The sequence below is a fragment of the Drosophila navojoa genome, chromosome 4 (genome assembly GCF_054131105.1).
Source record: "Drosophila navojoa isolate 15081-1374.11 chromosome 4, UAZ_NAV_1.0, whole genome shotgun sequence".
Taxonomy (NCBI): domain Eukaryota; kingdom Metazoa; phylum Arthropoda; class Insecta; order Diptera; family Drosophilidae; genus Drosophila; species Drosophila navojoa.
In genome coordinates, this window is record NC_142892.1 from 1,508,915 (window position 1) to 1,536,255 (window position 27,341).

The 27,341-nt window shown below is 42.8% G+C and overlaps 8 protein-coding genes across 11 annotated transcripts; 4 read left to right on the forward strand and 4 right to left on the reverse strand.

Annotated features, from left to right (window-relative positions):
• Positions 1 to 785: 785 nt before the first annotated feature.
• Positions 786 to 9,030, reverse strand: MTF-1 (Metal response element-binding Transcription Factor-1). Of its 3 annotated transcripts, none has more exons than XM_089258803.1 (5): positions 7,962 to 9,030; positions 5,274 to 5,388; positions 4,618 to 4,720; positions 2,802 to 2,952; positions 786 to 2,731 (listed from the first exon to the last, which is right to left on the reverse strand). In XM_089258803.1, exons 1-5 carry the CDS (start codon positions 8,768 to 8,770, stop codon positions 958 to 960), a joined length of 2,952 nt encoding a protein of 983 aa, XP_089114929.1. In that variant the 5' UTR covers positions 8,771 to 9,030; the 3' UTR covers positions 786 to 957. The 3 variants fall into 3 exon arrangements, with proteins under 3 accessions (XP_089114929.1, XP_089114928.1, XP_089114930.1); XM_089258802.1 differs by having other exon boundaries at positions 7,959 to 9,030; XM_089258804.1 differs by lacking the exon at positions 5,274 to 5,388 and having other exon boundaries at positions 8,477 to 9,028.
• LOC149091307 (uncharacterized) lies at positions 3,235 to 4,358 on the forward strand. The gene is made up of 2 exons (XM_089258805.1): positions 3,235 to 3,822; positions 3,888 to 4,358. Exon 2 carries the CDS (start codon positions 4,049 to 4,051, stop codon positions 4,343 to 4,345), a length of 297 nt encoding a protein of 98 aa, XP_089114931.1. The 5' UTR covers positions 3,235 to 3,822; positions 3,888 to 4,048; the 3' UTR covers positions 4,346 to 4,358.
• Positions 9,031 to 9,499: 469 nt separating the features above from the next.
• Positions 9,500 to 14,561, forward strand: LOC108650368 (uncharacterized). The gene is made up of 2 exons (XM_030385609.2): positions 9,500 to 13,947; positions 14,234 to 14,561. The coding sequence occupies exons 1-2, from the start codon at positions 9,911 to 9,913 to the stop codon at positions 14,295 to 14,297; spliced, it is 4,101 nt and encodes a 1,366-aa protein (XP_030241469.2). The 5' UTR covers positions 9,500 to 9,910; the 3' UTR covers positions 14,298 to 14,561.
• A 2,176-nt stretch (positions 14,562 to 16,737) lies between these two features.
• Positions 16,738 to 19,802, reverse strand: SH3PX1 (sorting nexin 33-like protein SH3PX1). The gene is made up of 3 exons (XM_018100288.3): positions 19,026 to 19,802; positions 17,577 to 18,229; positions 16,738 to 17,512 (listed from the first exon to the last, which is right to left on the reverse strand). The coding sequence occupies exons 1-3, from the start codon at positions 19,779 to 19,781 to the stop codon at positions 17,221 to 17,223; spliced, it is 1,701 nt and encodes a 566-aa protein (XP_017955777.1). The 5' UTR covers positions 19,782 to 19,802; the 3' UTR covers positions 16,738 to 17,220.
• Positions 19,803 to 19,912: 110 nt separating this feature from the next.
• vsg (visgun) lies at positions 19,913 to 21,489 on the forward strand. 2 transcript variants are annotated; one of them, XM_089259848.1, is made up of 4 exons: positions 19,913 to 20,054; positions 20,196 to 20,376; positions 20,704 to 20,832; positions 20,866 to 21,489. In XM_089259848.1, exons 2-4 carry the CDS (start codon positions 20,289 to 20,291, stop codon positions 21,186 to 21,188), a joined length of 540 nt encoding a protein of 179 aa, XP_089115974.1. In that variant the 5' UTR covers positions 19,913 to 20,054; positions 20,196 to 20,288; the 3' UTR covers positions 21,189 to 21,489. The 2 variants fall into 2 exon arrangements, with proteins under 2 accessions (XP_089115974.1, XP_017955797.1); XM_018100308.2 differs by having other exon boundaries at positions 20,704 to 21,489.
• A 1,377-nt stretch (positions 21,490 to 22,866) lies between these two features.
• On the reverse strand, positions 22,867 to 23,930 carry LOC108650948 (uncharacterized). The gene has a single exon (XM_018100297.3). It carries the CDS (start codon positions 23,836 to 23,838, stop codon positions 22,939 to 22,941), a length of 900 nt encoding a protein of 299 aa, XP_017955786.1. The 5' UTR covers positions 23,839 to 23,930; the 3' UTR covers positions 22,867 to 22,938.
• A 66-nt stretch (positions 23,931 to 23,996) lies between these two features.
• Positions 23,997 to 24,904, forward strand: LOC108650957 (transmembrane protein 50A). Its single transcript, XM_018100310.3, has 4 exons — positions 23,997 to 24,160; positions 24,224 to 24,358; positions 24,452 to 24,581; positions 24,645 to 24,904. The coding sequence occupies exons 1-4, from the start codon at positions 24,077 to 24,079 to the stop codon at positions 24,752 to 24,754; spliced, it is 459 nt and encodes a 152-aa protein (XP_017955799.1). The 5' UTR covers positions 23,997 to 24,076; the 3' UTR covers positions 24,755 to 24,904.
• On the reverse strand, positions 24,874 to 27,250 carry Hexo1 (beta-hexosaminidase 1). Its single transcript, XM_030385610.2, has 4 exons — positions 27,005 to 27,250; positions 26,300 to 26,928; positions 26,080 to 26,231; positions 24,874 to 26,009 (listed from the first exon to the last, which is right to left on the reverse strand). Exons 1-4 carry the CDS (start codon positions 27,082 to 27,084, stop codon positions 25,059 to 25,061), a joined length of 1,812 nt encoding a protein of 603 aa, XP_030241470.1. The 5' UTR covers positions 27,085 to 27,250; the 3' UTR covers positions 24,874 to 25,058.
• Positions 27,251 to 27,341: the final 91 nt, after the last annotated feature.

Here is a 27,341-nt window from a genome sequence, read left to right on the forward strand (position 1 = left end):
CTTACATATAAAAATCATTTGATAGTAAGTACAATTGAAATAATAATAATCAATACATATGTATATGCCAGATTTGGCTCAATTTAATTGCCTGCCAATGCAGCTCCTGCTTGCACATTTCGAATCGCTTTATCTTCATTTGCCGAAATCATAACAAGTTTGTTGAAAGAGCTTAAGTAGCCATCTCACTCTCACTCAGCAACGCCAGGAAGATTCTGGCAAGGACTGCGTTCAGCAACTATCTTTATCTCTCTCACTCCTTTGGAGTAAGAAGTACAAGCCAGCCAATCGTATTTACTTTTTACGAATAAATACGAGCTTTCATCATCTCACTAATACTACTGCAACAGTGGGAGGCAATTGAAGCAAAATCTTAACAGAGTTATAAAACTGTAAACAAACAGAAGCCACCTGCTATAAATTTTAAAATGATCAAAGCGATACTGTATATTGATATATGTATGTATATATATATTTTTGTATACGTGTATGCATGCACATATAAATATGCACATGTGTATTAAAACTTTGGCTAACCGAGGCTAACATTTTCATGTTGCACAATTAATTTTTCTTTGCTGTGTAAATAAACTTTATACAAATGTTAAATATTCATTTTACTTAACAAAATAAAAACAAATCTTAGCGTTAGATAAAAGCATAAAAAAATAATAAAATTTTATAATTGAACAATTTTTAAGTTTTTAGTTTAGCCGGCTTTTGTTTTAAGTGTTATTTTGGTTTTATTTAATGAATTAACAACAACAAATAACAAAATTAAACAGTTTCTTTTTTTTTGGTAGTTGCATGGAATACTTTCTCACAGGCACGAATACAATACTTTTCTTTGTATGTTTTAAGTTTAAAGCTTTTTATTTTGGATTTCAGCTGCAGTTGTTGTGGTTGTTGTTGTTGTAGCACAAGATGTTGTTGTTGTCCTTGTTGGTTTGTTTTTGTTTAGTTCTGTTGCGGGCAAAGCATTAAATTGAGGTTCCTGCGCGTCAGCACTTTGCGCAAAGCTTGCAACGTCTTCATGCAGATGACAACGCAACAGCCATTGGCCACGCCCTCCGCTGGGCTTTTGCAGGTGCAAGCGCTGCTGCTGTTGCTGCTCGTGATAGCTGGAGGCGGTAGCGGCTTGGCTGAGCAGCAGCCGGAGCTGGCAACGGGCGGCGGACTGCAACAGCCGCCGCTGTTGGGTGTGGACATCGCTGGCTTGCTGCCACAGCAGCCAACAGTTGGAGGAGGAGGAGCAGGTGCAGGAGCAGGGGCACCACAGCAACCACCGGCACCGCCACTGCCGCCACTTGGTGCACAGCCGCAGCCAGTGGCAGCAGGGACTGGCTTTGGCTTGCCGCAGCTGCCACCGCCGCTCATTGAAGCCAGATTTTGCAGCAGCAAAGCAACATCCTCGATGTTTTGATTCATTTCCGCTTGGCGTTTACTCACTTTTTTGCTGGTCACCGACGAGCTGCCACAGATCCGTTTGCCGCCGTTCGTTACGCTCGCTGTTGTTGTCGTAATGGGTTTGGCCTTTGGAGTGGGCGTGGACGTGGGTGTGGGTGAGGACGTGGCCGCGATTGGAGCCATGACACCACAACCGCTGCCACAATCGCCACCATGACAGTTCTTGGTTTGATCACACTTGCAATTGGTGCAATTGCAGATGCCCGCATCTGCTGTAATCTGTTTGAGCGTCGGCTTGTTATCCCTAATGTCCAGCTCGACCAGGCCGGAGGCATCGCTAGGGACTTGCGCCGCCTGTTGCAGAGTCGCCTGCAACAGCGCGCTGTTGTTGTCGATGGTCATGAGAATGTCGTTGAGCAACGACTCCGTTTCCATGTCCTCATCGTTGTCATAACTGTCGTCCTTGAGCAGCTCCTCGATGTTCTGCGGATTCAGCTCGAGCGTGGGCAAACTGGGGCTGTCTGCCGCTCGGTTGATGCTATTCGACATTTCCACATCCAACGGAGCTGGGGGTGGCATGGCCAGTTCCTCCATCTGGCCGCTGATGGCGTTTCCAAAGTTTGGCTTTAAGTCCACAAAACTGGGCATTTCGGTGGGCAGCGCCACACAGGCATCGGTCAACGGTGCCCGCGCCATGATAGGCTTAGAGGCAAGCACGCCCGCGTCTATCCACGGGCTGGGTATCTCCTCCTCGGCGGCATAGGATAAGGGATACGCCTGCGATGTCTCGGGCAGCATAAATACATTGGACAACTGCTGTAGCACAACTCCACTATCGTTGCTTGTCGTCTCCGAGCTCTGACTGCTCGGATTGAGCAGCACCATATCAGCCTCCGATTCCTGTTCCAGCTCCAATTTCTCCTCGAGTTGTTGTTGCTGCTGCTGTTGCTGCTGCTGCTGTCCTTGCTCTTGCTCCTGCAACAGTTTGAGTGCTGCCCTCTTGGTTTTCTTCTTGCTCTTGTTGAGCAGCTGTCGCTGGTGCGTCTTCTTGTGAGACTTAAGACTGTGAGAGGTACTAAAAGATTTCTGGCAGCTATCCTCCTGACAGGGATAAGGTTTCTCTCCCGTGTGCGTGCGCCGATGCGTCTTCAAATGATGCGACGCCGTAAAAGCCTTGCCGCAGTCGTCCTCGGGACACTTGTAGGGTCGCTCCTGGGTGTGGGTGCGCATATGCTTCTTCAGATCGCTGAGGGTCGTAAAGCACTTTTGGCACATTTCACAATTAAATGTCTCGCCATTGTGCAAACGTAAGTGGGCGTGCAATCTGATAATATATAAATAAAAATTGATTAGCTATAAATATACGTATATATAAATATACTTTATTTACTTGCCTATATCTCGTATTGAATGCCTTATCACAGCCGCTCACCTCGCACTCATAGGGCTTTACCTTTGTGTGCACACGTACGTGGATCTTAAGGCTGTATGATGTGAGAAACGCTTTGTTGCAGCCCTCCTCCGTGCACTTGAAACTGTAGTCACCTGCAAAGGATGAATAAGCACACAATTAATAAAAATAAATAAATAAAACAAAAGTTTAGTAATTATTCAATTAAATATTGCGCACTCGTTCAAATTCAACGGCAAGAACATATAGTATGCGTTGACAGTGATGGGAAAGACGTTCACATACAGGAATAAATGCCACATTTATCGATAAGCAAACTTATAAACCAAAGGGAATAAACCAAAGAGGTTGCTTAGCACTTTTCCACTTTTTTATTAATAGCTTTTCCAGATATTAACTTAAGCTTAATGTGCACTTAGAAAAGAGGGCCAAAGAGAGGTTTTCTATTTGTTTTCTCATTGTAAATACCAAAATTCACAAACAAATTGTTTGCATTGTAATGACGTCACAGTTCTCTTTTTTACGCTTAACACGCCTGTCTCTGCGCCTGCTGGTGTTGTTCAACGTTTCAGCAGTGAACAATGGTGTGTGTCCATGACAAAGCGCACGAACGCATGAAAGTTGTCAGGAACAAACGTTTTTAAAAATATGTACATACATATTTAAAATAAGTAATAGTCGACTATGAAGATAAACTAATCAATAGTGCTAAGAACCATATCTGCTTGTAATATGATTTTCGTCAGCGCCATAAAAGGAACACTGCGTGGGCAAAGTCTTATTTGAATGTGGATTGCCAGGCAAGTAAAAGATTATATCTACATATTAAAATATATTTGCCCAATTTCAAGTTAAGCAAAGTCAACACGTCTGGAAAATACTTCGCGATCGTTACGTGAGGGAATACAATAAATGCATAGAGACTAAAACGAAGTCAAGCAGTTGGAACAACTACAATAAACTCAGCTTTCTGATAGGCCATATTAAACTAAACAAGGCAACCGGTAAATTTAAATTTTGTAAATTTCACATTCTAGTTACATTTTTACTCATTTTTACGCATATACAGCAACCAGAGTGATCAACGCGATATGGATATGGGAGATTACGATGATGAATTTTCTAGTCAACAGCGGGCCAGCTTCAAAAATAATGAAACCAATTGTGGCTACTTAAGCGAAATGGGCTCCGATACATCAATTTTCAAGAACGAATTCATTGGAATCTAGAATGGACGATGCCTCAACCAGTTCATCCGACACACCACAACAGCCATTACTGCCCCAGGGACTGCAGCAGGCACAGAAAGAGTTCCACAAAGTCATGGGCCTGCTGCAGAGTGCGTTGGAGCAGAAGCTCAGCGAGCAGCCAAATTGTACGATCCCAGTGGTAGCACCGAAAGATCCGTTCTACAACTACCTCGAAAGCATACTGAATCGCGTCGAGCACAAGGCACGTGCAGAAATACAACTAATGATAATCAATTTAGCCAATTCTTTGGTGAAGAATTCACAGAATACAAATTAATAAACTAAATTATACTAGGAAATTTCATCCTTTTTATTTTTAATTGCTTGGCAAATCAGTCAATTGAAAGCAGCTTTAAGAAGTATATATTTGCTGAAAACAATAATCAAATTCGATAATACAGTTTGTTATCGATATTGATAATACTTGATGTTATTGTTAAGCAAACAGTCTAGCTGTGTTAACCTGCTTTCATATATTATTATAAAGTTAATTTATTACTAGATCTGGAAATGTTTTAATAGAAAACAAGTTGAACTTTATCTACTCACCTGTATGTGTTTTCAAATGTGTGCGCAGATTTCCGATTGTGCTGTAGCTGCGATAACAATTCTCATAGTTGCATTTATATCGACTGAGAGCTTCATCGGAGCTCTGCGAGTTGGAATTCAAACAGATGTCATAATATTAGCTATGCGAACCACACAGTTTAGATAATCATTATGTAAATAACTATGTACAAAGTCGTCTTTAGGTCGTTAGCTAATTATGTATGTAATTAATGTAGTTCGTAAGTCGGAATAATTTAAATATTTAAGGATTAAGTGCATGCGATGTGTGTGAGGAAGTGATTTATCGATGTTTGTTGGATGAGTTTTTGAATGGATTGTGTCAAGTGTCGAAGGGGTTTCGTTTATATTCTGTTTTTAACTATAACTACGCACCGATTTGGTTGTTTATTATGAATGCGAACAATTTATGTTAACAATATTCATTAGACGACTAGCAGTTGATTAAGTGGGCGGGGCATTGGAGCGCCTGCTCTTGCTCGCCTGCTGACTTTAGCTCTAGCATTAAAAAGTTGGTGTTTTTTTTCTGATATAGCTACAAGCGGAGTTACAAAAATTAGTTAAACACATTTGCGACTGTGTGTGTGCGAGTGTCAGTTGGCGTGGGCGTGGCTGTGCATGGAATGGGGGCTGAGTACCTCGTACGCCATCGCCATCAGCTGATCCTCGTCGGTGTCCTTGTGCAGGGCGCCCGGATGGATGCAGTGAGCCAGCTCATCTTCCTCATCAGGCTCCGTTTGCTCTTCGATAAAGCTGCAAGATCGTTCGGTTATATATCTCTATATGTCTCTCTCCCACTCTCTTTCTCTCTCTCGCTCTGTCTTTCTCTGCGTGTATAAGTGTGTGTGCGTGTTTCTATGTACATCGCTCGCCAGTTGGAAACAAACGAAAAGAAATGCGTCGAGCGAGCTGCTGCGTTTTATTTGTGTCAGTGGGCCGTTAGAATCGCGATATATAAATATGTATGTATGTGTATACATAACTCAATATATGTACATATATACGTACATACATACAACATACTGTGATCGCTCGCAAAGTAAACTTATTTGTAAATTTGCCGACCAGGGCTACATCAACATCAACAAGAATATTTTTCCTGGTTTAACCACTAACCAGACTAACTTACTCTGGTTAGTGGTCTAACTATATGGTTTAATAAAATTGTTCTGTTTATAAATGATTTGATAAGATAAAGATTTTCATTAAGTTTTCAATAATAACATGAAGCTATAAATGCCATTTTTCTATTTGCGAGCGATCACTGTACTTGCAAACTAAAAAGCATATATTTGTATGTATTTAGTGAGGTTAGGGCACAACAATAAGAGCAGAAGGAAAACAAATTCATTAATTAAAACAGTTGACAACAGGCAAAGCAGAGACATCAATCAAAACAAACAACAAAAACATAACAAAAGAAAAACAAGATTTGTTGAGCTGGAAACGCCTTAAAGCTTTAATAAGCTGATTAATTCATATTTAATATTGTCATGGTCAAACACGAGATATACAGAAAAGCAAAAAAAAAAAAAAAAAAAAAAAAAACTATAAAGGAAAAGCCAAAAGAAAACAACAATAAAACAATATTGAATTTTAGAAATTAATGTGGGGGCGTGACTGACGGGCAGCGCGCGCAGCGGTGTCCCCCTTCTTCTGATTCTTCGTCCACTACCTACACTCTCTGCTGCCAATCGCTGTCCCTGTCACGGACACAGCTGGCGGCCTCCCCTCTGACACTCACTCTACCCCAATCGCTTTCTCTCTCCCTCTTTCTAGGTGCTCTGCCTGCCCCTTTCACAACCTGCCCTAATCACAAGTGCTGAAAAATGAGAAATATGATTGAGGTGGAACACTCATAGTGATAAAAATAGAGCGACGCAGACGTAGACGTAGAGGGTCGAACAGCTAAGCGACAACAACAATAAACATGAAAAAAAAAATGAAAAGATAAATATAATTATTATTGTACTAAAAATGAAATCAACTACAATAGCTAAGGCTAACCACGTCATTACAAATCATTTAAAATTATGCTTCCACTGGGATCTCAAAGTGGATCATATACATACGTAAATAGCGAATAAGATGAGGGAATAAAAATATTCCAAATTAACATCTAAGAAATTAAAAAAAAAAATGCATTTCCCTAGGACATTAAATAGAACGTTAACAAACAAATCTAACAAGAACAACAATTGTGCGCCAATTAGACCAAGTGTCTTAACTGCTAACAAATGCTGATAAGAAATGCAAACATTATCCCACTGATTTATAGGCTTTAAAAATGAACACAAAGCTGGATTTAAAATATAAAAATATATTTATGCATATATACAAATTTAAAAGAAAAGCTAGAATTGATGCAAAACTCTTTTAGCTTACATCATTTTCTCAACATTATGGAACATTCTGGATTCCAATTGTATCATGGGCTATCCAATTGGAAAACAGCTCATTTACAGATAGTGTGAATGAGTATGAGAACAAAATTGGTTGTTTTTCTTTCCAAGTATGTATACGCATGTGTACACAAAATTAAATATGTATATAGTATTAAATGTATATATGTAATTGTGTGTGTGTCTTGTAGTGGGGGGAATATCTAAATGCGTTCATCGGCATAATTATTTTTAGACCAAACAAATAATTTGGATACAATCATCGGAGAAGGCGATTGCAACGCCGCCGTCGCAGCAGCAGCAGAAAACCGTTACATTCCCCCAAAGCATAGAATACATACATATGCACATACATTGTGTATGTGTGTATTGGTATGCATTAGAGGTGGGAGAACACCGGCGGAACACAAATCAGGCAATTAGCAAACAACTTGCAAGCATTTCGGACATTTAACGAACGCGCTTTGTAAGAAGTGGACATTGGAATTGTTGAAATTTGCCAAAATTTATGAGGAAGGGGAAGATATATGCTTGCTTTTTACGGCTGGCTTTTGAGTCTAATTAGGTTTGAAATAGAAACGAGCGATAGACAAGGATAGATGGATACATTGTATATGGGCTGGCAGCACGTCACATTCTAGGCAGACGATAGAAACTTGCAGCAGCGGCACATTTGTGTGGGCAGTGGAAAATTTAGCCATGGGCGGGGGTCAACAACAGACAGAAAAATTGGGCTAAAGTGCAAACACCTGGCAACATTCAACATTCACTCATATGCCACTCAAAATAATATAAATATCGATTATAATAACTACAATAACTGCAGGCGTTATAAAGGCAATCAATATTAACTATATCGATTAGCGTAAGCAAAAATTAACAGTCTTGCAGAGCATGCAAAGGGTGGCTGCCAGTGCTTACTACCTCGTCCCGACAGTGAAATATGCAGTAGAAATAGTAGTAGGAGTAGAACTTGATACATTTGGTGTTGAGTTGTAGTTATTGTTGTTGTTGCTGTCACTGCTAGCTGTTGTTGTTGTTGTCGAAGGATCTTCATTTGCCGGTACCATGCTGAAGGACACCACTGTGGGTGGCTGCACTTGAACGAGCTCTTGATTTTGAAATTGATATTCCAGCGTAAAGCAAAGATCGTCCACATTGTATGCGCCCACAGCTGCTGTATTCTCTGATCGTATGGGCATGGCAATGGCTGTGGCTGTGGGTGTGGATGTGGGTGTATGTGTCGGTGTGTGTGTGGATGAGGTGGTGGTGGTGCTGGTTAGCAACAGGGGTGCACTTAATGTGAATATCGCATCGTCAGCTATGTCAATGTTGTTGTTGTCTGTTGTCTCCTGCAGCAATGTGTACGTTGTTGTTGTTGTTGTAGTGACTGCATTGTCCGCCTCTAGTGTTAAACTTATGCCTAATGGTTGCAGCACCTGTTGCTCCCCAGCCGCATGACTGTAAATGCTGCCGCTGCTGCTGCTACTGCCGCTGCCGCTGCCAACGTCCGCATCTAACTTCGGAGCCAGCAGCGATGCCAGCAGCGCCTTGTCCTCGAAGCCTTCAAAGTCCAGCGTTATTGGTGGGGAGCCCGTTAACGAAGTGCGTGTTGAGTTTGTATCATAATCCCTACTGTCTGATAAGGAATTTCCGTGATTTGACGACTTCCAGCTGTGCTCGTATTGTTGTTGCTGTTGTTGTTGGAACGTTTCATCGCTGCCCGCATCCATTTTGTACTTATTCTACTTCTATATCACACTCACACTCACTTATGCACTCATATATATGTATTTTATACATGCAATTTTATAATTTTTTTTTAATTATATCACTGCGCAATGCTGATACATACAATATGTATGTACATATGTATTACAAAGAAATTAGAAAAATTATAAAGAGCACAGCGGCGATCCGAATAAAGAACGAAAAATTATCACGTCCACGCAGAGCAACAACACAGATAAGACTAGCGATGATAGTGGGTGTGCAAGATTTAAATCGATGTATCGATACTCTTTTACTATCTGACATATCGTTTTTCTCTTCAGCTATGACGGGCATTCCGTAAGCGAATGAATGAGTTTGTATTCATAATTCATTTGAGAACAAAAGTAATAAATCAAACAATTATATAGATAATTAAAAGCAACTTCCATCTCAACTGAGCTTTTTTATTTTGAAAATATTTTCCCTTATGAAATATACTCTCTAGGTTCCTGATTTAAGATGAGCATTACATATAAGAAGCTTATATTGCAATGTTTGTATTCTTACTTTAAGATATTTAAGTAAGAAAAAGTAAGTTTCACTATTCAGGCTAATCAAATAAGAATATCTTAAGAAAACTCATTAGCAAACGCCATAGAAACTTACGTAAATATGCTTATGATTATTACGACTGAACTTAAATCAAATTTGGGCGCCATAAACTGGTATTCAAAGTATCGATTTCGATACCACATGAAGTTCGGTCACACTGCGCGCAGAGGCAGAGGTAGTACATATACAAAATTCATTGATTTTGTCAACGTAAAACACACAGCGCATAGCTGCACAGGCAAAGCATATAAAGTGAAGATAGTTAAATAAATTAGGCACGCAGCTGGAACAATGCACAAAATGCAAGAGATGCTGGAGAATAACCCACAACTGCTGTAAAGATACACCCAGCAAGCGAACACACAGCCAAAAGTAACAAAAAAAATTCCAATAAGAAAGAAGTGCAAGAAAAAGAGCATACGGTGTAAAAGGCAAAAGCGAACAAGAAAAAAAAATTAAGCACTATATGTACGCAAAATATAAAATGACAATCGTTGTAGAAGATTAATTATAGTGGCAATTGTGGCACACCAGCGGCCGGTCGTAAAATGCCAAGGAACACTTGCAGGCCAAGTGAATGTGTAGCTAACGGTAATACTGGCAACAACAACAACAACGGCGATAAGGCTAACGGTAACCATGATGATAGCAACACAACAGCGGGCAGCAGCGCCGTTCCTGCCGCTGCAGCCATTGTTAAACAGGAATTCGATGCAGCGCCTCCTGTGTGCCACAGAAAATCGGAGCGTCGAAAAATCGCACGCGACATCTTCCTGGTATTCGAGGAGCAGCCCACGCGTCGTCGACGCGGTCGAGGCGGTGCACGGGGTACGCGCGCCAAGCAAAAATTTGGTCACCTAAAGGTGGCCAACACACCGCGCATCAACAAGAATCTGTTGCGTGACATTAAAACGGAACCAAAGTGCAGCGCGGCAGCAAATGTGGAACTGCCTGCAGCCAAGCCAATAGAGGCGGTATCGGTACCGGTACCGGTACCGGTACCGGTATCTGAGCCGGAACTGGAGCCACAGCTAGAGTCCGAACCACAGCCACAGCTGCAGCCGCAGTCGCAGCTAGAGCCTGATCAGCCGAGGGCAAAGCTGGCGGCTGTGAAACTGGAAACCAAAACAGCATCAAATGCAACATTCGCAATTTCAACTGCAACTGCAGCATCAACAGTTGCAGCTGCACCAACAGCAATTGCATCAGCAACGGCAACAGTTGCTGCTACGCCGACTGCAATTGCAGCTGCAGCAGCAACGCCTCAAATCACCCAAAGTCAGAAACTGTCGCCAGCCGCTCGGCAGACAGCAACAACTCCAGGACCAGTTCCAACTCCAGCCCCAGCTTCAGCTGCAGCTGCAACTCCGACAACGCCGAGCGTGAATCCCATATTTCTGTGGGTCAAGCAGGACGACACGCGCATTGTGGAGGTCCGCTGTGAGGATTATGATAAACGCAATCGCATACGCCTGACCAAGACAACGAACGGCTGGCGTTCAATGCCACGCACGGATGCCTCATCCACTCGTATTGTCAAGTTCTTCCACAGCACAGCGGCGGCGCCCTTGCTGAAGGTCAAGCGTGAGCAACTGCAACAGCAACAGTCCATTGAGCAGGAGGAGGAAGAGGAGGAGGAGGCGGTTGAACAGCAGCCGGAGTGGACTGTAGTGGATCAGGAACAGCAACAGCGACAGCATCTAGAGCAGGAGGAAGATCACGACCAGGACCAGGATCAGGAGGATCAGGCTGTCATTGAGAATGTTGTAGTTGTTGTGCCGCCACAGCAGCAGGAACAACAGGAGCAACAGTTGGATCAGCAGCAGTCCGAGCAGCACCTGTCCACGGAAGCCTGCTTTGATGCACTGCTCGACAGCGAAACGAATGCCTCGACAAGGGCCACAAAGACCAGCACCAGCAACGCCAATACGCCCACATATCAGAGCTCACGCTCACGTTCCCGCTCCCGCTCTCGATCGCGATCCCAATCACCAACTCGATCCCGCACGCCAACGCCTGCGTCGCTGGAGCTGCAGCTATGTCCCAAGACGGGTCTGTTTCTGCCCAAGGGAGCTGCAGGTGCAGCGATTGCAGCAGCAGCCGTTGCAGCTGCTGAGGCGCCACTCGCCGAGGAGGCGGAGGCGTCGACGGCGACGGCGACGGAAATGGAGACAGTTCCAGCAGATCATGCTACCCTTGAAGCGAATAGCAAGCATCTCAAGGATCTGCTAGACGACGCTGATGATCTGCTGCAGAACTGCAGTAGCGACAATGGCAGCAATGGAGCCGAGCTGCTTGATTCTTTGGTGCAGCGCGGCTGCGAGGATAATCTCATGGAGCAGCAACAGCTGCAGCAGGGAACAGCCAGTGGAGCTGCCGGCTTGAGTTCCTTCTGTGTGCCGGATGTGGTCGCTGGCAAGGAGCTGCCCAGCATTTTGGGCATGGACAGCAGCGATGCACCCAAGTGCCTGTCCTTCAATGAGGCCGGCGAGATCGAAGGACTCAATGGCGAGCTCTTCCTGGGCATCGATAGCTTTGACAAGCAACCAGAAGCTGAGACGGAGGCAGATGCTGTGGCAACTGTGCTGCCCGACAAGGAGCATGAACAGCTGGAATCCATCACTGTGCCGGATGAGACGCCCAAAGATCTGAGCTACAAGAAACGAGAGGAGGTGTGCCCGCCCTCGGAGTCGCGCAGCCAGTGCGCGGTGACCTCCAGTTCAGATATACTGAAATCGAAATCGCCCGATCCAGAGATGCTGCCTATGCCAGCGACGAGCATACCAGCCGAAGTGGAGACCACTTCGGAGACGATCAAGCATCTGATATTCGAACAGTTTCTTAAGCTGAATGGCAACGCCCAGCAGCAGCAGCAGCAACAACAGGCGGAACCAATGGATCTGGGCAAGGCGACGACAACGCGAAGCGTGGACAAACTTCACACAGTGGTCATTGATGATGAGGATACGGACGCAGCGGAGCCGCTGAAGAAACGCTCCAAGCCCATCAAAATGGACAAGGATCCGGATGCACTAACTCAGCTGAAGATGCTCCTGAATAACCCCCAGTGGAAGGTGCCCGATCCCATCCTAGTGCCAAAGGATCGTTTGGGCGCGGTGTTGGCATCGCCAGCTCGAGAGATACCGCTGCTGCTGACCACCAGGCCAGAGTTGCGGCTGCCGGAGGCATTCGCCTATCCAGAGATAATACAGAATCCCAATATATTGGTCGTCACCATGGAGCAGCTGGAGGCCATACTCAAAAACGATTCAGAGCAATCCTCCAAGACGTCGAAGTCAGGCGATGCGTTGGCTGTGCCTGCCCATATGCCCGCCTCTGCCTCTGCCTCCGCTTCCGTCACCCCTGCCTCGCCCTGTTCTCAGCTGCCTTTGCCGCTGCCGTTGCCGTTGCCGCTGCCACTGCCTCTGCCTCTGCCGTTACCGTTGCAACAGAGCAGCAAAGCAGCTGCTAGTCCCAGTCCTACTCCTAGCTTGCTGAAGCATGCTGCTGCAGTTGCTCCGAAAGCCACGCCGCCTCCTCCAGCGCCGCCCACGCAGCTGCTTGCCAAAGCGAGCTCCGCTGCAGTGCCTCAATCCTCGCCAGCCGCCGATTCAAGCATGTCGCAGGAGCTGAATGCCACAACGCTGGCGCTGCTGCAGCAGATGCTCTGGCTGCCCTACTTCGGCCAACTCTCGCAGGAATTCTTCAAGACCCTCAAGGACCCCCTGGGATTGCAGCGCAAATTCATGAGCAATCTGCTCCCTCTGTACAACAGTCAGTTTGGGCTGCAGCACCTGGATGAGCTGTATAAGCATTGCATGAAGCAGAAATCCAACGCCAGCGATCAGGATCAGACGCCAACCAAGCAAACGCCCTCATCGGCTGCCTTCAACGGCTTCTCCAATCCCATGGAGCTGGCGTTTATGCATAAGCTGCTTCAGCAACAACAGCAGCAGCAGCAGCAGCAACATCTGCCTAAGGAATCACAGGAACTGCATATGGAGCATAAGCGTGCGAGGCGTGATCCTGCGGATGCCGCGCCGCTGCACATACCCGACTTCAATAAGCAGCAGCCAAAGGCAACGCCTGCTGCGCCTGCCCCAACTGCCACGCCCGCCACGCCTACTGCAACAACGCCTGCCCCGCAGCAGCCCGCAGAGCACAAGCCGCGGCTCACCTGCAAGTCGCTATCCAATCTGCTGGAGCCGGAAAGCAATATGGTACCACTGTTGCAAGTGCCCTTCGACGCCCTGCGTCGCAATCCAATGCACAAGCAATCGCCGCTCGAGTTGGCTAAAGAGGCTAATACCGGGCGCACGCTGCGCAGCAGCAAGACCAGCGTCACCTACAATCCTCTCGAGCATGCCAAGCAATCCCAGTCGCAGTCGCAACAACAGCAGCAGCATCAGCAACAGTTGCAACAACAGCAACTGCTGCAGCAGCAGCAGCGCAAACGCGGCAACATGTTGGCCCACGAGGTGCAGCACCAGCAACATTTGGCAGAGGCTGCGGCCGCAGCTGCAGCAGCAGGTGGCGCCGCCGGACTAGATGCCAATTCGGCGCTGTGGCATCCACTCTTTGGCAGGTAAATACGAATCCCAGCTCAAATCACAATCATTTTTGAATCGAACTAAATCGATAATTGATAAACTAAGTCAATGTCAATTCAAGTTTCGATATTTTGTATTTGATTGTCAATCGATAAAAGAAATTCAAACGAGTTCGAAAGTTCAAATTTTCGAAGATCAAGATATAGGCGATAGAAGAGTTTTTAAAAATAATTCGTTTGACCATTCGAAAAGTGTGTGATAGCAATCAAGTTGAAATGTTGCTCTTTGATTGCTAATAAATATGCTTTTATTCTCAAACAGCAATCCAAAGCAGGGCTACACCAGCCCTTGGCAATGGACGACGGTGACGGCAACTGGCGAATGACAGTCAAGCCGGGCTCATAAGGAGCCAGCAGCGGCGGCAAATATGGCCAGCAATAACCACAACAATAACAATAGCAGCAGCAACAGCAACAGCTACGAGGAGCAACAGCTAGATTACCACAGCAATGGCTGCAATTACCATGCACCAACAGCGACAGCACCAGCACCAGCAGCGAAGCAACAGGGATTGACAGCAACAGCAGCAAACAATCAAAATAATCACAATAATAGCAACAAGTATAGTTATCCAACGGCAGCAGCTGCTGCTGCCATGGAGAACATGTTCCAAGGCAATCATCAGCTACTCAATTCTTATCTGTATCAGAAGAATGATGCTACTGCTGCGGCTGCTACTGTTGCTGCAGATGCAGGCTACATGGGCGAACAAAGCTATTGGCAACAGCAACAGCAGCATCAGCAACACCACCAACACCAATCACAACAGCAGCAGCAGCAGCAGCAGCAGCAACATCATCATCAACATCAGCAGCATCACAAGCAACAACAACAGCAGCAACATTGGAACAATCACAATAGCAACAACAGCAGCAGTACCAGCAACAATAATAGCAGCAGCAACAACAACAGCAACCAGCGCAGCAGCAACAGCTATGCGAATAACTATGCTGCAGCAGCTGCTGCCTCCATGTACATGCAACACTTCAATCCGTACATGCAACAGAAGGCCGCACTGCTCGCCGAAAAGGCAGCACAGGCGGCAGCCGCGGCAGCAGCAGCTGCTGCAGTGCATGGCAACAGCAACAGCAACAAGCATGGGCGGTACTCGGGCGATTATGGTTAGGCCGACTGGAGCGACTCGAGGGCAACATTTAACCCAAAGTAAACACTTGCATATTAACATAAATCATATAGAAATAACTGCATAAATAATGATAACTGTACTTGGAATGTAGAGGCGGAACGTATAGGCCATTTTAACGCAAGGAATTGCTAAGGAATACAAAAATCCTTAAATTAACATATAAAATATTAAAAAACAAAAACACAGCAACAAGGTAAACAAGGCAAGCAACAATAATTAAAACAAAAAAGCAAGGAAAACATAAAAAAAAAAATTAGTAAAAATTTGTTATTGGTAGTTTGTTAAAAAAAAATAAGAAAAAAAAACTAAAAAGGAAAAAATAAAAACAAAATATTGTAGATGAGACAAGTAAGAAGCAGAGGCAAATGAAAACAGCAACAAGAAAAGTAAACCTAATTATTGTATTATTGTTAACCCAAGCTGCGTTATATTATTATTATTATCATTATGATTATGATTATGATTATTATTATTATTATTAACTCAAGTGTGTGTGTATATAGCGTTTTTATCTAGATGTATTAAACTTATTAAGACCCTAAGAGACTCCTAAAGCCCTCAGCCACGCCCCTAAACCCAAACCTTTCCCAACTCTTTGAACCCTTTACAACGCAGCGCTAAAAGGCAAAGAAAGCAACAATTTTTATATTCATTCCGCATGAGCAAAGCTAACAACAACAAAAAAGAATGTTTTCCCTTCCCTATATTATTATTATTATTATTATCATTATTATTATTATTATTATTATTATGCTTATTATTTATATATCAAAGTGAATCCTTTAAAAAACAAAAATTGTGCAATCTTCTTACATATAAAAATATATGTTTACGTTTATGTTTTTTTATCAACAAAAATGAAAATCACAAAAGATTTATAAAAAACAAAACAAAACGAGAAATGGCAAAAGCAAAAACATGAAAAATAAAGTGGAAAACCCCTTTAGAGAATTTCGCTGATAAAGGCAACTGAATAGCAAAAATAAACAATTGACTTTTTCTTAATGGTGCTGCGGGCGGTGTCTAATCCATCGAATATATTATTATATATTATATTAAATTATTGGATATTTTTTGTTTACGTTTAGAAGAGCTTTAGGTCATGCCAGGCCATAAATTTTGAACTCTAGCCTGAATTTGCATACGGTTAAAAAAGGTTTTATATGAATAGTAAGGTTATATATATATATATATATATATATATAACAGACCTGGTAATTCGAGAAGTTTAGCAAAGTTTGTGTCTTTTCAGATGTCCTGGAGCTTTGAATTACGCCAGGTTCCTTATTCCTTTGTTCCTATTGCATACAGATCCGTTGTAGAGTCCATAAGATTGGGTTGAAATCGAAGAAGACTCAAATCTGTAGACCTAAGAGTGGCCTGAGAGCTCAACGCTATTAACTTAATATACATAATCCTTGAAAATTCAAGACAGAATTATTTTCGAAATAAGTTTGTTTGACTCAGCTGATATGGATAAACTAGTTCTACATTAAGAGAAAACTGGCAACAAGCGGAGAAGTTTGATGAGTAATTGATATCGCAACTATTAATGTTATTGATGATTAATTTTGTATATAGCATAAAATAATATATAATTATATATATACACAGTAGATTGAGTCATTAATCGGGCACTACGATTTTAATACAGAAATTGATTAATCATTTTTATATACATTTATAGAGTTCGAGCTTAGTTTATGGATTAGTTATGGGCGATACAACTCAAAAATGACATTGCTTCGTGGGTTTATAAATATATATATATGTATATGTTTATATTTGTAGTTTGGGTGTATAGATATATGCATATAAATGTTAAATTTTCCTTTCTCTTTGTATAAATACGCAACTTTTCACTTACAAACAAGATTACTGATTAGGTTTTAAAGTTTAATTAATAAGAATTTTTAGTTTTCTGTTTCCATTGTTGTATTACGATTTGTGTAAAGCATTTGAAATGCGCGCGTGCGAATGTTGTTTTCAGCTTATTTAGTGTACGTGTTTGCTTGTGCTCCCAGCCGACTGAACGTGATATCGTGATATGATATATTTATATAAATTTATATACTATATCCAGATCAGAGAACTCAATTGCCTATTCAATTTGGCGATGCGCCTCCTGTAGTCGCGCCACAACGGCCTGATAGAACTTAATTTGCTCGGCAATGAATGCTCGAATCGTTTGCTTCAGATGCGTATCTCGCTCGGACTTGAAGTGGGTCAGCTCGGCTAGCACCGTATAGGAGATGACATCTGTGCGGCGATTCACGTCCTGCAGCTGGGCATTGCTCATCTTGCCCTCGGCCGTCGAACGCTCACAATCCTTGCGCTTCTGTATGGCTCCCTTGTGCGTCGAGAATATATCCGGAAAGCAGCTCAAGACACCTCTGAAAAAAAGAAATAAATTATTAATTGGCTTGCACAGACAGCATTATTTAACCCTTCACTCACCTGTAGATATGCAACCGATCAGAGAGCGGTATCCAATCCTGTTTCGGCTGATCACCAAACAGTTGACCGATGCCAATGTAAATGCCTCCAATGCGGCCCACACTCTCCGACAGAGGCACGCCGTTCCGGGTGGGTGCACGCCTCTCGTCGATGCTCAACGACTTGGCTAGATCTGAAAGACCGTCGCCGATGCGTTGGAATTCCTTTTTACTTTGGGTTAGCGAACGTTTGGCCATATCATTGGCAATGTTATTCAAATTGCGTATAGCCATATCCATGCTGTGTATGAACTGTGACCCGCTCTCCAATTGGGCATCCACCTTCGAGTGCAGCAGATTCTTGTCTGGCGGCGAGATGGCCAAACAGTAGTTAACGCCCATATACGGATCACGTTCGGCTTTCCGTTTGCCCGACTTCCAGATCTTTTCGTCGGTGCATGTCAAGAAATGGTACCACACTTCACATTTCGATATGACCGGATGCCGGCAGACCCAATCCACAAACTCCTGCAGCTGTACACGCCGATGCTCCACGAATTGCTCCTCATACCGACCGGAGATCTGTTTGTCCGGCAACGGGGGCACAGGTATCAAACAGAATTTATCCACCAATCGTTCATGAAGCCAATCGAAGTGCTTGTAGCGACGTGATACCTGAATTGTATTCCATGTTAGATTAGATACAACAATTCAATTACGAAATTGTGACACAGCTCTTGAGCACTGAGTCATAGGGTGTGTGTGTATGTGTAAAGTAGCAGCAACTGCAACAACAAACAAATAAACGCACACATGCAGAGAGTGGGCAATCAGTTGGTCAGCTGCCCTCGATGCTTGCCCCCAATTGAACTCGCAACTTCAACTGCAACTTGCAGCCTTATATACAAACACTAAGCTACATAATATGGCACAAACTGTGGGGAGCAAATAATTAATAGCGACTGCCTTATTACCCTTAATCAACTAATCTGCTCGTATAACAACTTATCTTTAGATAAAGTAAATTTAATTCCTGCATTAGCAATCAGTTTTCCAACTGATGCCTCTAAATCATATAAGAATGTGTGTTCGCTTAGTTCAAATTTCGTCAAGTGTCCAATTGGAGTTTGGTAAGAAAAGCAACTTGTTGCACAATAACAAGTTTCTTGCACAATAACATTTCAACTTTTTTTATGTGTTGCTCAGTAATAAAATATATAAAATTATACACCAAATAAATTTATATACAAACAATCTGACTAAGAACTTTATATTAAAAAAAAAAAACTTATAAAAAGAAATTTTTCGTCACACTTCTTATTGGAAAAAATAAACAAAAGATCTGCAACTTATTGGTTTGTGTTATCAGTAGCTATATACATATGTATTTACATATGCATATGCAAATACATACACACACTAACACACTTCAGGGCACTTTTATAAAAATGGAAAATTCAGCTATACTCACGGAGATATTATTAAAGCTTGGTGTCAGCTGGTAGGCAATGAACGTCTTCATGCCCTTGAATTTTGACTCCTTTTTGGGACTAGCCACAACAACGGAATAAGGCGAATGGTTTTGTGTCCATTGGTAGATGGAATCCTCTAATTGTGTTATGTACGCCATCTCGCATTCTGGTATTTTCTCCTTGTTGCTAGACAGGCCGAGTATATAGGAATCGGAACTTTTGGCAAACATGCCCTTTTTAATCGTGCCAGCACTCGCACCTGCCGCTGCGGAGCTAAGCGAGATGCCATCTTCGTTGGGAGCAACAGGTAGATGCCTGTTGTCGTAGTCGCTGGCAGAATGGGTCAGCCCGCTACTGCGTGTCACTCCCCCCATCTTACCATCTGGTGGCGCTATCTCAGAATATGTTTCATTGTCCTCGCTATCTGTCCAAATGCTATCGTTGTCGTCATCGGCTGTTTGGTCGTATCTTGGCGCTGGTGGCGGCATATCGAAGGGATCGAAGGGCTGACCACTGGCAGCGGCTGTAGCGTTTGTATCTCCGCCAGTGGTAAACTGGCGCGCTTCAGCAGCGGACATCACTTCCACGTAGGCCGCTGGAAAGAGCCCAATTTGGCCTCGACTGTTTTTTCCCTCCCACCAACCTTCGCCAACATCGCTCCTGGTCACAGTTAGAATGTCGCCGGTGGATATGGATAGTTCTGATGATCCGGGCTCACCAGAAAAATCGTACATAGCACGTACGTAAGATGTCATTTTTGGTTATTGCACGATATTAACGCGTTTCTTTTTTTATCTAAATCCGCTCCCATAAAGCAATTGAAAAAGCCAGTGTCTGAGTCAGTGTGTGTGAATGACTAGTGTGACCGTCGACTGTGTTACAAAAGTGGATACGCAATCGTTAATCGATAGAAATTGCAATCGTTGCAAGTACAACTCTGTACTCTTACTACAAAAAAAATCTGTTCGTGATTTGTTCGATTGGATTTTTATTAATCATTCGTTGATTGCGCCTTGCCGATTTTGTTGGTAAGTTAAATACCGAGCAATATTCATAATTAGGTATATGTAATTACATTTGCACCGATTACAGTAGACTCGTACAAAATGTTGCCATACTTTAGATTGCCTTAGCTTATTTTGGTTTTTCACCGACTTTTCTTTTGACAGCGGAAGATTGACTCACACGTCAAAAGAAACCCCACAGTTCTATTGAAAAACTGCGAAAGAAGTAAACAAGCTATTTACGACTAAAACGTAATAATGCAGCTGCAAGCCAAATATTTGCTCTTGTGCCTGTTTGTGGGACTGTTTGGTTCATATCGTTGTCAGGTAACAGGCGGAGAAGAAGGTAAGCAATTGCCACAGCGAATTTCATTCAACTACGTATGTGCTTGTGTGAGTGTGTGTTTGCGCTAGTGCCTGCACTGAACAACAAATTTATAAATGCATATGTATATGTAAGAGTGTATTGGAATTTTAAATGCCACACTCGTCGGCATGTATGTATACATTTGTGTGCAAGCATATGCGTGTCAGTGTATATGTTCGTACATTTTGATGCGAGACGTAATTGAAGAAGATTTCAACATAAAGAACTTTCTATTAAGCCAAGTTGAATTACTTTAAAACTGTTTCGCATGCGTGTGTTTGTATGTTTTTTCTCTCTTGTTTTTAGCAAAGGGAACGACTGTCACTACCGAGGCGGCAACCACTGTAACAGTACCAGTGACAGATGACAACAATACAACTACAACTGAAATTCCGACTACATCCACAACCCCGTCAACAACCACAGTGCAACCGACTACTCCAACCACAACTCCAAAAACTACAACACCTCCAACTACTCCAACAACTCCACCAACTTCCACAACCACAACCAAACCAACAACAACTCCAGCTCCAATCACTACAAGCAGCACCACCACAACAGTGGCTCCAAATATAACAACTACCACAGTGGGTCCCACCACATCGAGCACTACCACACCGGTGCCATCGACAACCACCACGGCCAAACCAACGCCTGTGCCATGCGGACACTTTGATGGCTCGTCGTTCATTGGAGGCATAGTCCTAACCCTGGGTCTGCTGGCCATTGGATTGGTCGCCTACAAGTTCTACAAGGCACGCAATGAGCGCAATTACCACACTCTTTGAGCCGCCAACGCGTTCACATCGGCGTTCAATGCAGCAGCCGGTGCAACGGCTGTGAACAACGCCGCCACGGATGCCGAACGTGTGCGCTTTGTACAGCCATCGATTCCGTTGCGTTCACCACCCGCTCAACCGCCACCACCACCACCAACAACAGCAGCAGCACACACAGCGCCCTATCATCAACAGCTCTTGGCGAGCGCAACAAATCAAAACTCAAATAATTCACCTTCAGCCAGAGATCGGCTGCTGCACACGTAATTTAACTCGGGGTACAAATGTAATACAAAACAAAAAAGAACAAAATATGAAGTATATCTATCCAAAGAGCCCCCGGATATAATCTCTATGAAAAACGCGAAATTTTCAAAAATATCCTACAGCAAAAAAAAAAAAAACACAGATTTGTCCGTTTCAAAACAGGCTGCACACTCAATCCTTATCAATTATATATACACCTATCTATATATCTCTCTCCATATACATATATATATGTGAATATATTTAATATAATATACAGTTCGTATGATTCACGATTTTTGCTGCAGTTTTTTATCAGCGGATGTTCAACGCCTTATTGAATCTGAATGCCCTTCAGCTTGAAAAGAAACAAACAAAACCAATTATAATATACTATATTATATAAATATATTCATATGCATATATATGTCTGTATGTATATGTATATTTATGTATGTACTACAATAACAGCAAAATTAATGTGAAGACTGTCGAAGAAATGTCGCTGTAGGTGAAGCAAACGTTAAGTAGTCTAAAGAATAAAGAAAAATGGAAAGAAGATTTTGATTGAAAATATATATTTACAACAAGCAAAACAAATATGGTAAAAGAAAAACTAACATTTTATAAAGCTAAAAAACAAACTCATTCAACGTAAAAATAACTAAGCGAGCTAAACGTAAAGTCAACTCTAAATAATTGTTTTGCATTATACTAAAACGCTTTTGCATTTTTGAATATATAAATTTATAATTAATGATGATTACTTTTCCCAACATTCAGGAACTTTATCAATATATATATATGCATAAATATTAATGTACGTGTCAAAGTTGAGAAGAAAAAATCAATAGCTGCACAAGCATTGATATAGAGTATATACATATATATGAATATGTGCGAATGAACGGATGTTTCTTTTTGCCTCTGGGAGCTCCCCGTTTTCAATTACGGATATCAGATATCATTTGGCATTAACTAATAACATTTACTGTGAGTTTTACATATATCTTATATACACATATAAATATATATGCGAATGTTGAGTATTTTGTATTTGATGACACTGAACAACACATATGAATTATCTAACTCCCACAAACATACACACATCTATTGTTGGAAGTACATACGAAACTGGAGATCCCATATTTCCCTCTCTGTGCAGAAATTAATCTCATAAATATATATACTATATATGTGTATATATATATAGGCTTAGTGAACAAACTTTATGTATATCCAGTAAAACTCGAAACTCGGCTTATTAAATGAATATAAAAAGAAATACCTAATGCTACATATGTTTGTATTGTATATCGTGTACGATAATAAATATTTTAAAATTTAATTGAGCTTTCATTCTGATATATTTATGTATATCCATGTACTAACATCTATTAAACGGCATGATTTTTTTTTTGTTTATTTTAAATTTTAATTCAATTTTATAAAAGTTTAGTTACATAGTACATATATACTTTTTTTAAATTAAATAGTTGCTAACTATTTATTAATCCGCCTCTATAGTCCGTTTCACTTTCTTTTGCTTTGCTAGTTGACGTGATTCCCCATTATTTGCCTTGCGTTTTAGGTTTTTTCCTGTTCGCTTCTTCTGCTGCTGCGTATGGAATCGCAAATTCAGTTTGGTGCCTCCTATGCTCAGCTCCCGCTTGACAGCATTACGAGCATCCATGGTCGTGGGGAGAGTGACCGTTGCAGCGCTCGAGTCGCGGTATTTGCCTTTGCCTGGCTTGATTTGTATATCGACAGCAGTCTCGAACAGCTTGCGCACCTGTGCCACTGACGTCGTCTTGGGTAGATTGGTGATCACCACGGATGATGTGAAGATTTCCTTGCGCTGCACCTGTTTGCTTGCTCGCTTCAACAGGTTTTTCGATTTCTTCTTTTCTAGAGACTGTTGTTTGCGTGCCACCAGCTCGTTTACAAACTCTTCGGAATCGGTTTTCGGCACCGAAATGAAGATACCCTTGTAAGCATCATCACTTTCGATTGATACCTTAATTTCTGCCAGAGCTGTATCACGATCCTCTTTGGATTTGAATTCCACGAGGCAAAACCGTGCGTGCTTTTGCCGTGGCTTTGCGGCCTTTGTTATTAGCGGATGAAGAGATTTTACCTTCGCATCAAATTCCTGGCTATCAAGTGGAAGCTTGTGTGGGAATCGTACATATAGTCGTGTTCCTTTCAGCTGTTCGTATTTACTGTGTATTTGTTCCTCAATTAATTCGGCTTTTGTTTTCTTCTGCAACGTCGTGGTTTCATCTTCATCCACGTCATCTTCGTCAGATTCTGTTGCGCTGCCCGCTAAATCCAATTCGTCTTCATTTTCTGAATCGTCGGCAACACTTTCTTCCTCGTCTGATGATGTTTCCTCTAGTTTTTTCTTCATATTTAATAAAATAAATGTTGTTTATACCGCTGGAGTCGCACGTGCTAGAGTCAGAGTTGTCACCTATTGCCAATAGACCTGCAAAATTGATCAAAAGTCAGCTGTTGCGTTACTAGTTCAAATATGCAGAAGTTCAAGTATATCGATATATTCGATAAATCGTACAGGTGCGTCTGCCTTGAAGATAACTCTGTGTGACTGTTTTTTTTTTTAGGAAAAACATTAAACGAAATTTAGAATGGCTTTGCTAGGAAATATTAGAGATTGGTTCACATCTGAAACATCAAGGAACAAAAATGCTGCGCTGGTTGCAGGATTGCTGGTATGGCAGATCCAGTGTAAAAATTAATGCGCATTGCCTAACTATTGTCTGGTTTTCCTTTAGTTCTTCACAGGCTGGTGGATAATAATCGATGCCATGGCTGGGGATGGACAGCATCAAATCACAACAGGACATGTATTTATCGGCATATTTGGCACAATTAGCTTCTGCATGATCAATACAGTCAAAGGCGAGCATGTAAGATAACAGACTTCTATATTCATACATATACATATGTATATGAATCTTACACACAAAGAAAATGAGTCATTTACTGTTGTTTGTTTTTAGATTTCAGAAGATAACACCTCCGAGTCGGGCGCAAGGATCGCCAAGATATGGCTTCTTATTGGCTTTGTCATTGGATTTGCGTCTATTATCGCGGCCGTTTGGGTAATGGTCGATGACTTCATAAACAATGGTAAGCCAAAGCAAAACAAAAAAAAAAAAAAGGCAAATACTATTTTAGACGTTATCATTATAGATAAAAAGGACACAAGTCTTGGCGTCGCGTTACTTTTGCAAAATGTTTTCATTCTGTTTGGCAGCATCGTATATAAATTTGGACGCAACGAGGAGGATTGGAACGAGTAAATTACCAATGCATATATACTCAGATCTGTGACTGGGGATGCTTTTAGAAATAACTTATATACATACTTATATATATTAATATACATAATTGTATTTCATTTAGAGTAAAACAAATCTCATAAATTTATTAAACGACGAGTCACTCGCACACTTTCAAGTGTTGTTTATTGCAGGCACAAAGCAGGACGATGGCAACGAGGGAGAGGCTAAGCCAAAGCCGTTCGCTGCATTGAGCATATCTATAAGTATAATAAATTGTACAGTTGACAGAACTCTTGCTACAGATTTACAAGTATATATAAGACTATAGGTCATACGCATCAATGGGACATTCGTTCTCGTTCTGTAGGCACCATTGCGGCTGCAGTGCCTCTGCTCCGATGCCATTCTCGACCAGCCGCTCGCGATGCAGGAGCAATCGCGACTCGGCCTGTCGCCAACCTTCAGTTGGATTCGACCACAGACGTTCGGCCAAGGCACTGGCTCGTGGCCAGAAGCGATTATCCACGGTGTACTCATCGATTTGCTCTGACCAAATGGCAGCCTCGGCGCCCAGCACATGATGTTGATAATCGCCCGCAATTTTAGCTAAATCATTCTGATAGACCTTCTGCCAGCCAATATAGGGTGAACACCAATTGTTCCCGTCATTTACCCAGCCACCGCCGCCGCAATCGAAATACAAGGCATCGTAGTTCGATACAATGACGCGATAACCACGCTTCAATATCTTCTTGATCACTCTGTCATTGCCCTTAGTCCAGATTTGTATGATATAACGCACTGGATCCAGATATTGATCGATGTAGCGCTCATCGGTGAGTGTGCTGGTCCACAGAATAATGGGAGTATTCGACACATTGGCCACTCGATCCACACGACTGAGAGCTTCCGTTTGATAATGGCCCCACAGACGCATAAAATCTTCCTCCTTCAAATTCCAGCCACGCTCCAGCATCCAGTTGCGTATGCTTGCACTGCTGTTCCAGCAAGCAACGGATACTTCATCGCCGCCCATATGAAAGACATCAGGATTGTAAAGCTTAAACATATCACTGAATATGTCTTCCAACACATTGTACATGTCATCCACAGTGGGGTCTAACTGACCGCATGGAGGCTCCACACAATATTTATTCCAAGGCTGTGCATTAAAGCAAGCCGTCATGTTCTTGTGCTGCCAGCCCTCGCCCACATGCGCCGGGCTGTCGTATTCTGGCATTACGCGTATACCCCGAACGCGTCCATACTCCACCTGTATAGCAGACGAAAACATCCAGCTAAAGCTCTGATTTCAGTACAATATATATAAATATATAACTCACTATATCCTCTACATCGCTGTGAGTGTACACTTTGCTTGGTGAATAGGCGCCTAGTTTGGAGAGCTCTGGCCGCTTGCTGATTTCCAGTGGAAAGCTGTGCGTGTCCGTGATATGCCAGTGGAAGGTGTTCAGCTTGACCATGGCCATGCCATCTACAAGGTGTGATAAATGGAAAAGATGTTGTATGTGGATTCCAGGTGGAACCGCTGAAGACGCCTACCTAATGTTCGCTTGATGGCTTTTACAGAGTAGTAGTTTCTCGAGGTATCCAGCAGCAGTCCACGCCATTTGTAGAAAGGTGCATCCGCTATAGAGGCATTGGCCACCACTTGCACCTCCCGGCGGATATCGTCATAGACAATCAACTGGCTCAGAGTCTCCAAGCCATGACGTGCTCCAAAGAAGCTGTTAGCTGTAATATTGGCCGTCACTTGACCAGCGCTATTCGATCCTATGCTCAGTGCATAGCTCTCGTCCGTGTTCAGCTGGAGACGCATTGGTGCCCCTGCGTCCGCAGTATTGACTATAATATTTAATTGGTAGCCGCCCTTCTTGAGGATCTTGGGATTCGGTACCTTCGCCTCCAACAGGTCTAGCCAACGCTGTTCCGCTGACTTCCACAGATTGTCTTTTGTACCTGGCATCTGGAATTCAATATTGGCTACGTCCACCTGTCGCATCAGCGGCTCCAATTGCACCACGCCCGTTGGCTTGGGCCAGAGAGTGCCAATGTCGCTGCCACAGAACAGCCTGCAAACGGGCAAACTAATAGCCGAGGCGAAATTTTCCTCACTCAGCTCGACCTTTCGACATATTCCCTTGCTACACTCGTAGCCATATACCAAATCGCTACAATTAAAGCAGTTAATCATTAATTATATATTTATACCATGTATAATTATACATTAAAGCTGCTTTAACTTACTCAGCTCCCAGAGCATCGCCCGGACCTGGCGTCCAGCCAAAGGCCAGCAGCGCTACCATTGCCAACGCCGCGCACCGCATGCTTGCACACTGAAACGCGTAGCGAATACTAAAATAGATTTTCAAGAAATTAAAACAGAAAAAGCTCAAAACGGGTTTCTTGATTCCCGGTTTGTAGCGCAATGGTAATTTCTCCTCTACGTGCTGTTTGCAACCTGCTTGGGGGTCGCTTTGGCATCGACTGAGGCATTTGTTTTGTTACGCGGCCAATTTATCGATTGCAACCACAAGCAAAAACCAGCACATACACATACACGGATGCAAATGTACACAAATAT

Excerpts from the sequence above, each read along its gene's own strand:
- LOC149091307 (XM_089258805.1), top strand. The coding sequence starts at position 4,049 with ATGGACGATGCCTCAACCAGTTCATCCGACACACCACAACAGCCATTA.
- MTF-1 (XM_089258802.1), bottom strand. The coding sequence starts at position 8,770 with ATGGATGCGGGCAGCGATGAAACGTTCCAACAACAACAGCAACAACAA. Across the intron at positions 5,389-7,958 it reads TTCACTGTCGGGACGAGGTA|CTTTATCGAAGAGCAAACGG; the intron begins GTAAGCACTGGC and ends ACGATCTTGCAG. Across the intron at positions 2,953-4,617 it reads ACATTTGAAAACACATACAG|GTGACTACAGTTTCAAGTGC; the intron begins GTGAGTAGATAA and ends CATCCTTTGCAG.
- LOC108650368 (XM_030385609.2), top strand. The coding sequence starts at position 9,911 with ATGCCAAGGAACACTTGCAGGCCAAGTGAATGTGTAGCTAACGGTAAT. Across the intron at positions 13,948-14,233 it reads TGGCATCCACTCTTTGGCAG|CAATCCAAAGCAGGGCTACA; the intron begins GTAAATACGAAT and ends ATTCTCAAACAG.
- SH3PX1 (XM_018100288.3), bottom strand. The coding sequence starts at position 19,781 with ATGACATCTTACGTACGTGCTATGTACGATTTTTCTGGTGAGCCCGGA. Across the intron at positions 18,230-19,025 it reads CAAGCTTTAATAATATCTCC|GTATCACGTCGCTACAAGCA; the intron begins GTGAGTATAGCT and ends AATACAATTCAG. Across the intron at positions 17,513-17,576 it reads GATCGGTTGCATATCTACAG|AGGTGTCTTGAGCTGCTTTC; the intron begins GTGAGTGAAGGG and ends TCTTTTTTTCAG.
- vsg (XM_018100308.2), top strand. The coding sequence starts at position 20,289 with ATGCAGCTGCAAGCCAAATATTTGCTCTTGTGCCTGTTTGTGGGACTG. Across the intron at positions 20,377-20,703 it reads GGTAACAGGCGGAGAAGAAG|CAAAGGGAACGACTGTCACT; the intron begins GTAAGCAATTGC and ends TCTTGTTTTTAG.
- LOC108650948 (XM_018100297.3), bottom strand. The coding sequence starts at position 23,838 with ATGAAGAAAAAACTAGAGGAAACATCATCAGACGAGGAAGAAAGTGTT.
- LOC108650957 (XM_018100310.3), top strand. The coding sequence starts at position 24,077 with ATGGCTTTGCTAGGAAATATTAGAGATTGGTTCACATCTGAAACATCA. Across the intron at positions 24,359-24,451 it reads ATACAGTCAAAGGCGAGCAT|ATTTCAGAAGATAACACCTC; the intron begins GTAAGATAACAG and ends GTTTGTTTTTAG. Across the intron at positions 24,582-24,644 it reads CGATGACTTCATAAACAATG|ATAAAAAGGACACAAGTCTT; the intron begins GTAAGCCAAAGC and ends TTATCATTATAG.
- Hexo1 (XM_030385610.2), bottom strand. The coding sequence starts at position 27,084 with ATGCGGTGCGCGGCGTTGGCAATGGTAGCGCTGCTGGCCTTTGGCTGG. Across the intron at positions 26,929-27,004 it reads GGCGATGCTCTGGGAGCTGA|CGATTTGGTATATGGCTACG; the intron begins GTAAGTTAAAGC and ends CTTTAATTGTAG. Across the intron at positions 26,010-26,079 it reads ACAGCGATGTAGAGGATATA|GTGGAGTATGGACGCGTTCG; the intron begins GTGAGTTATATA and ends TCTGCTATACAG.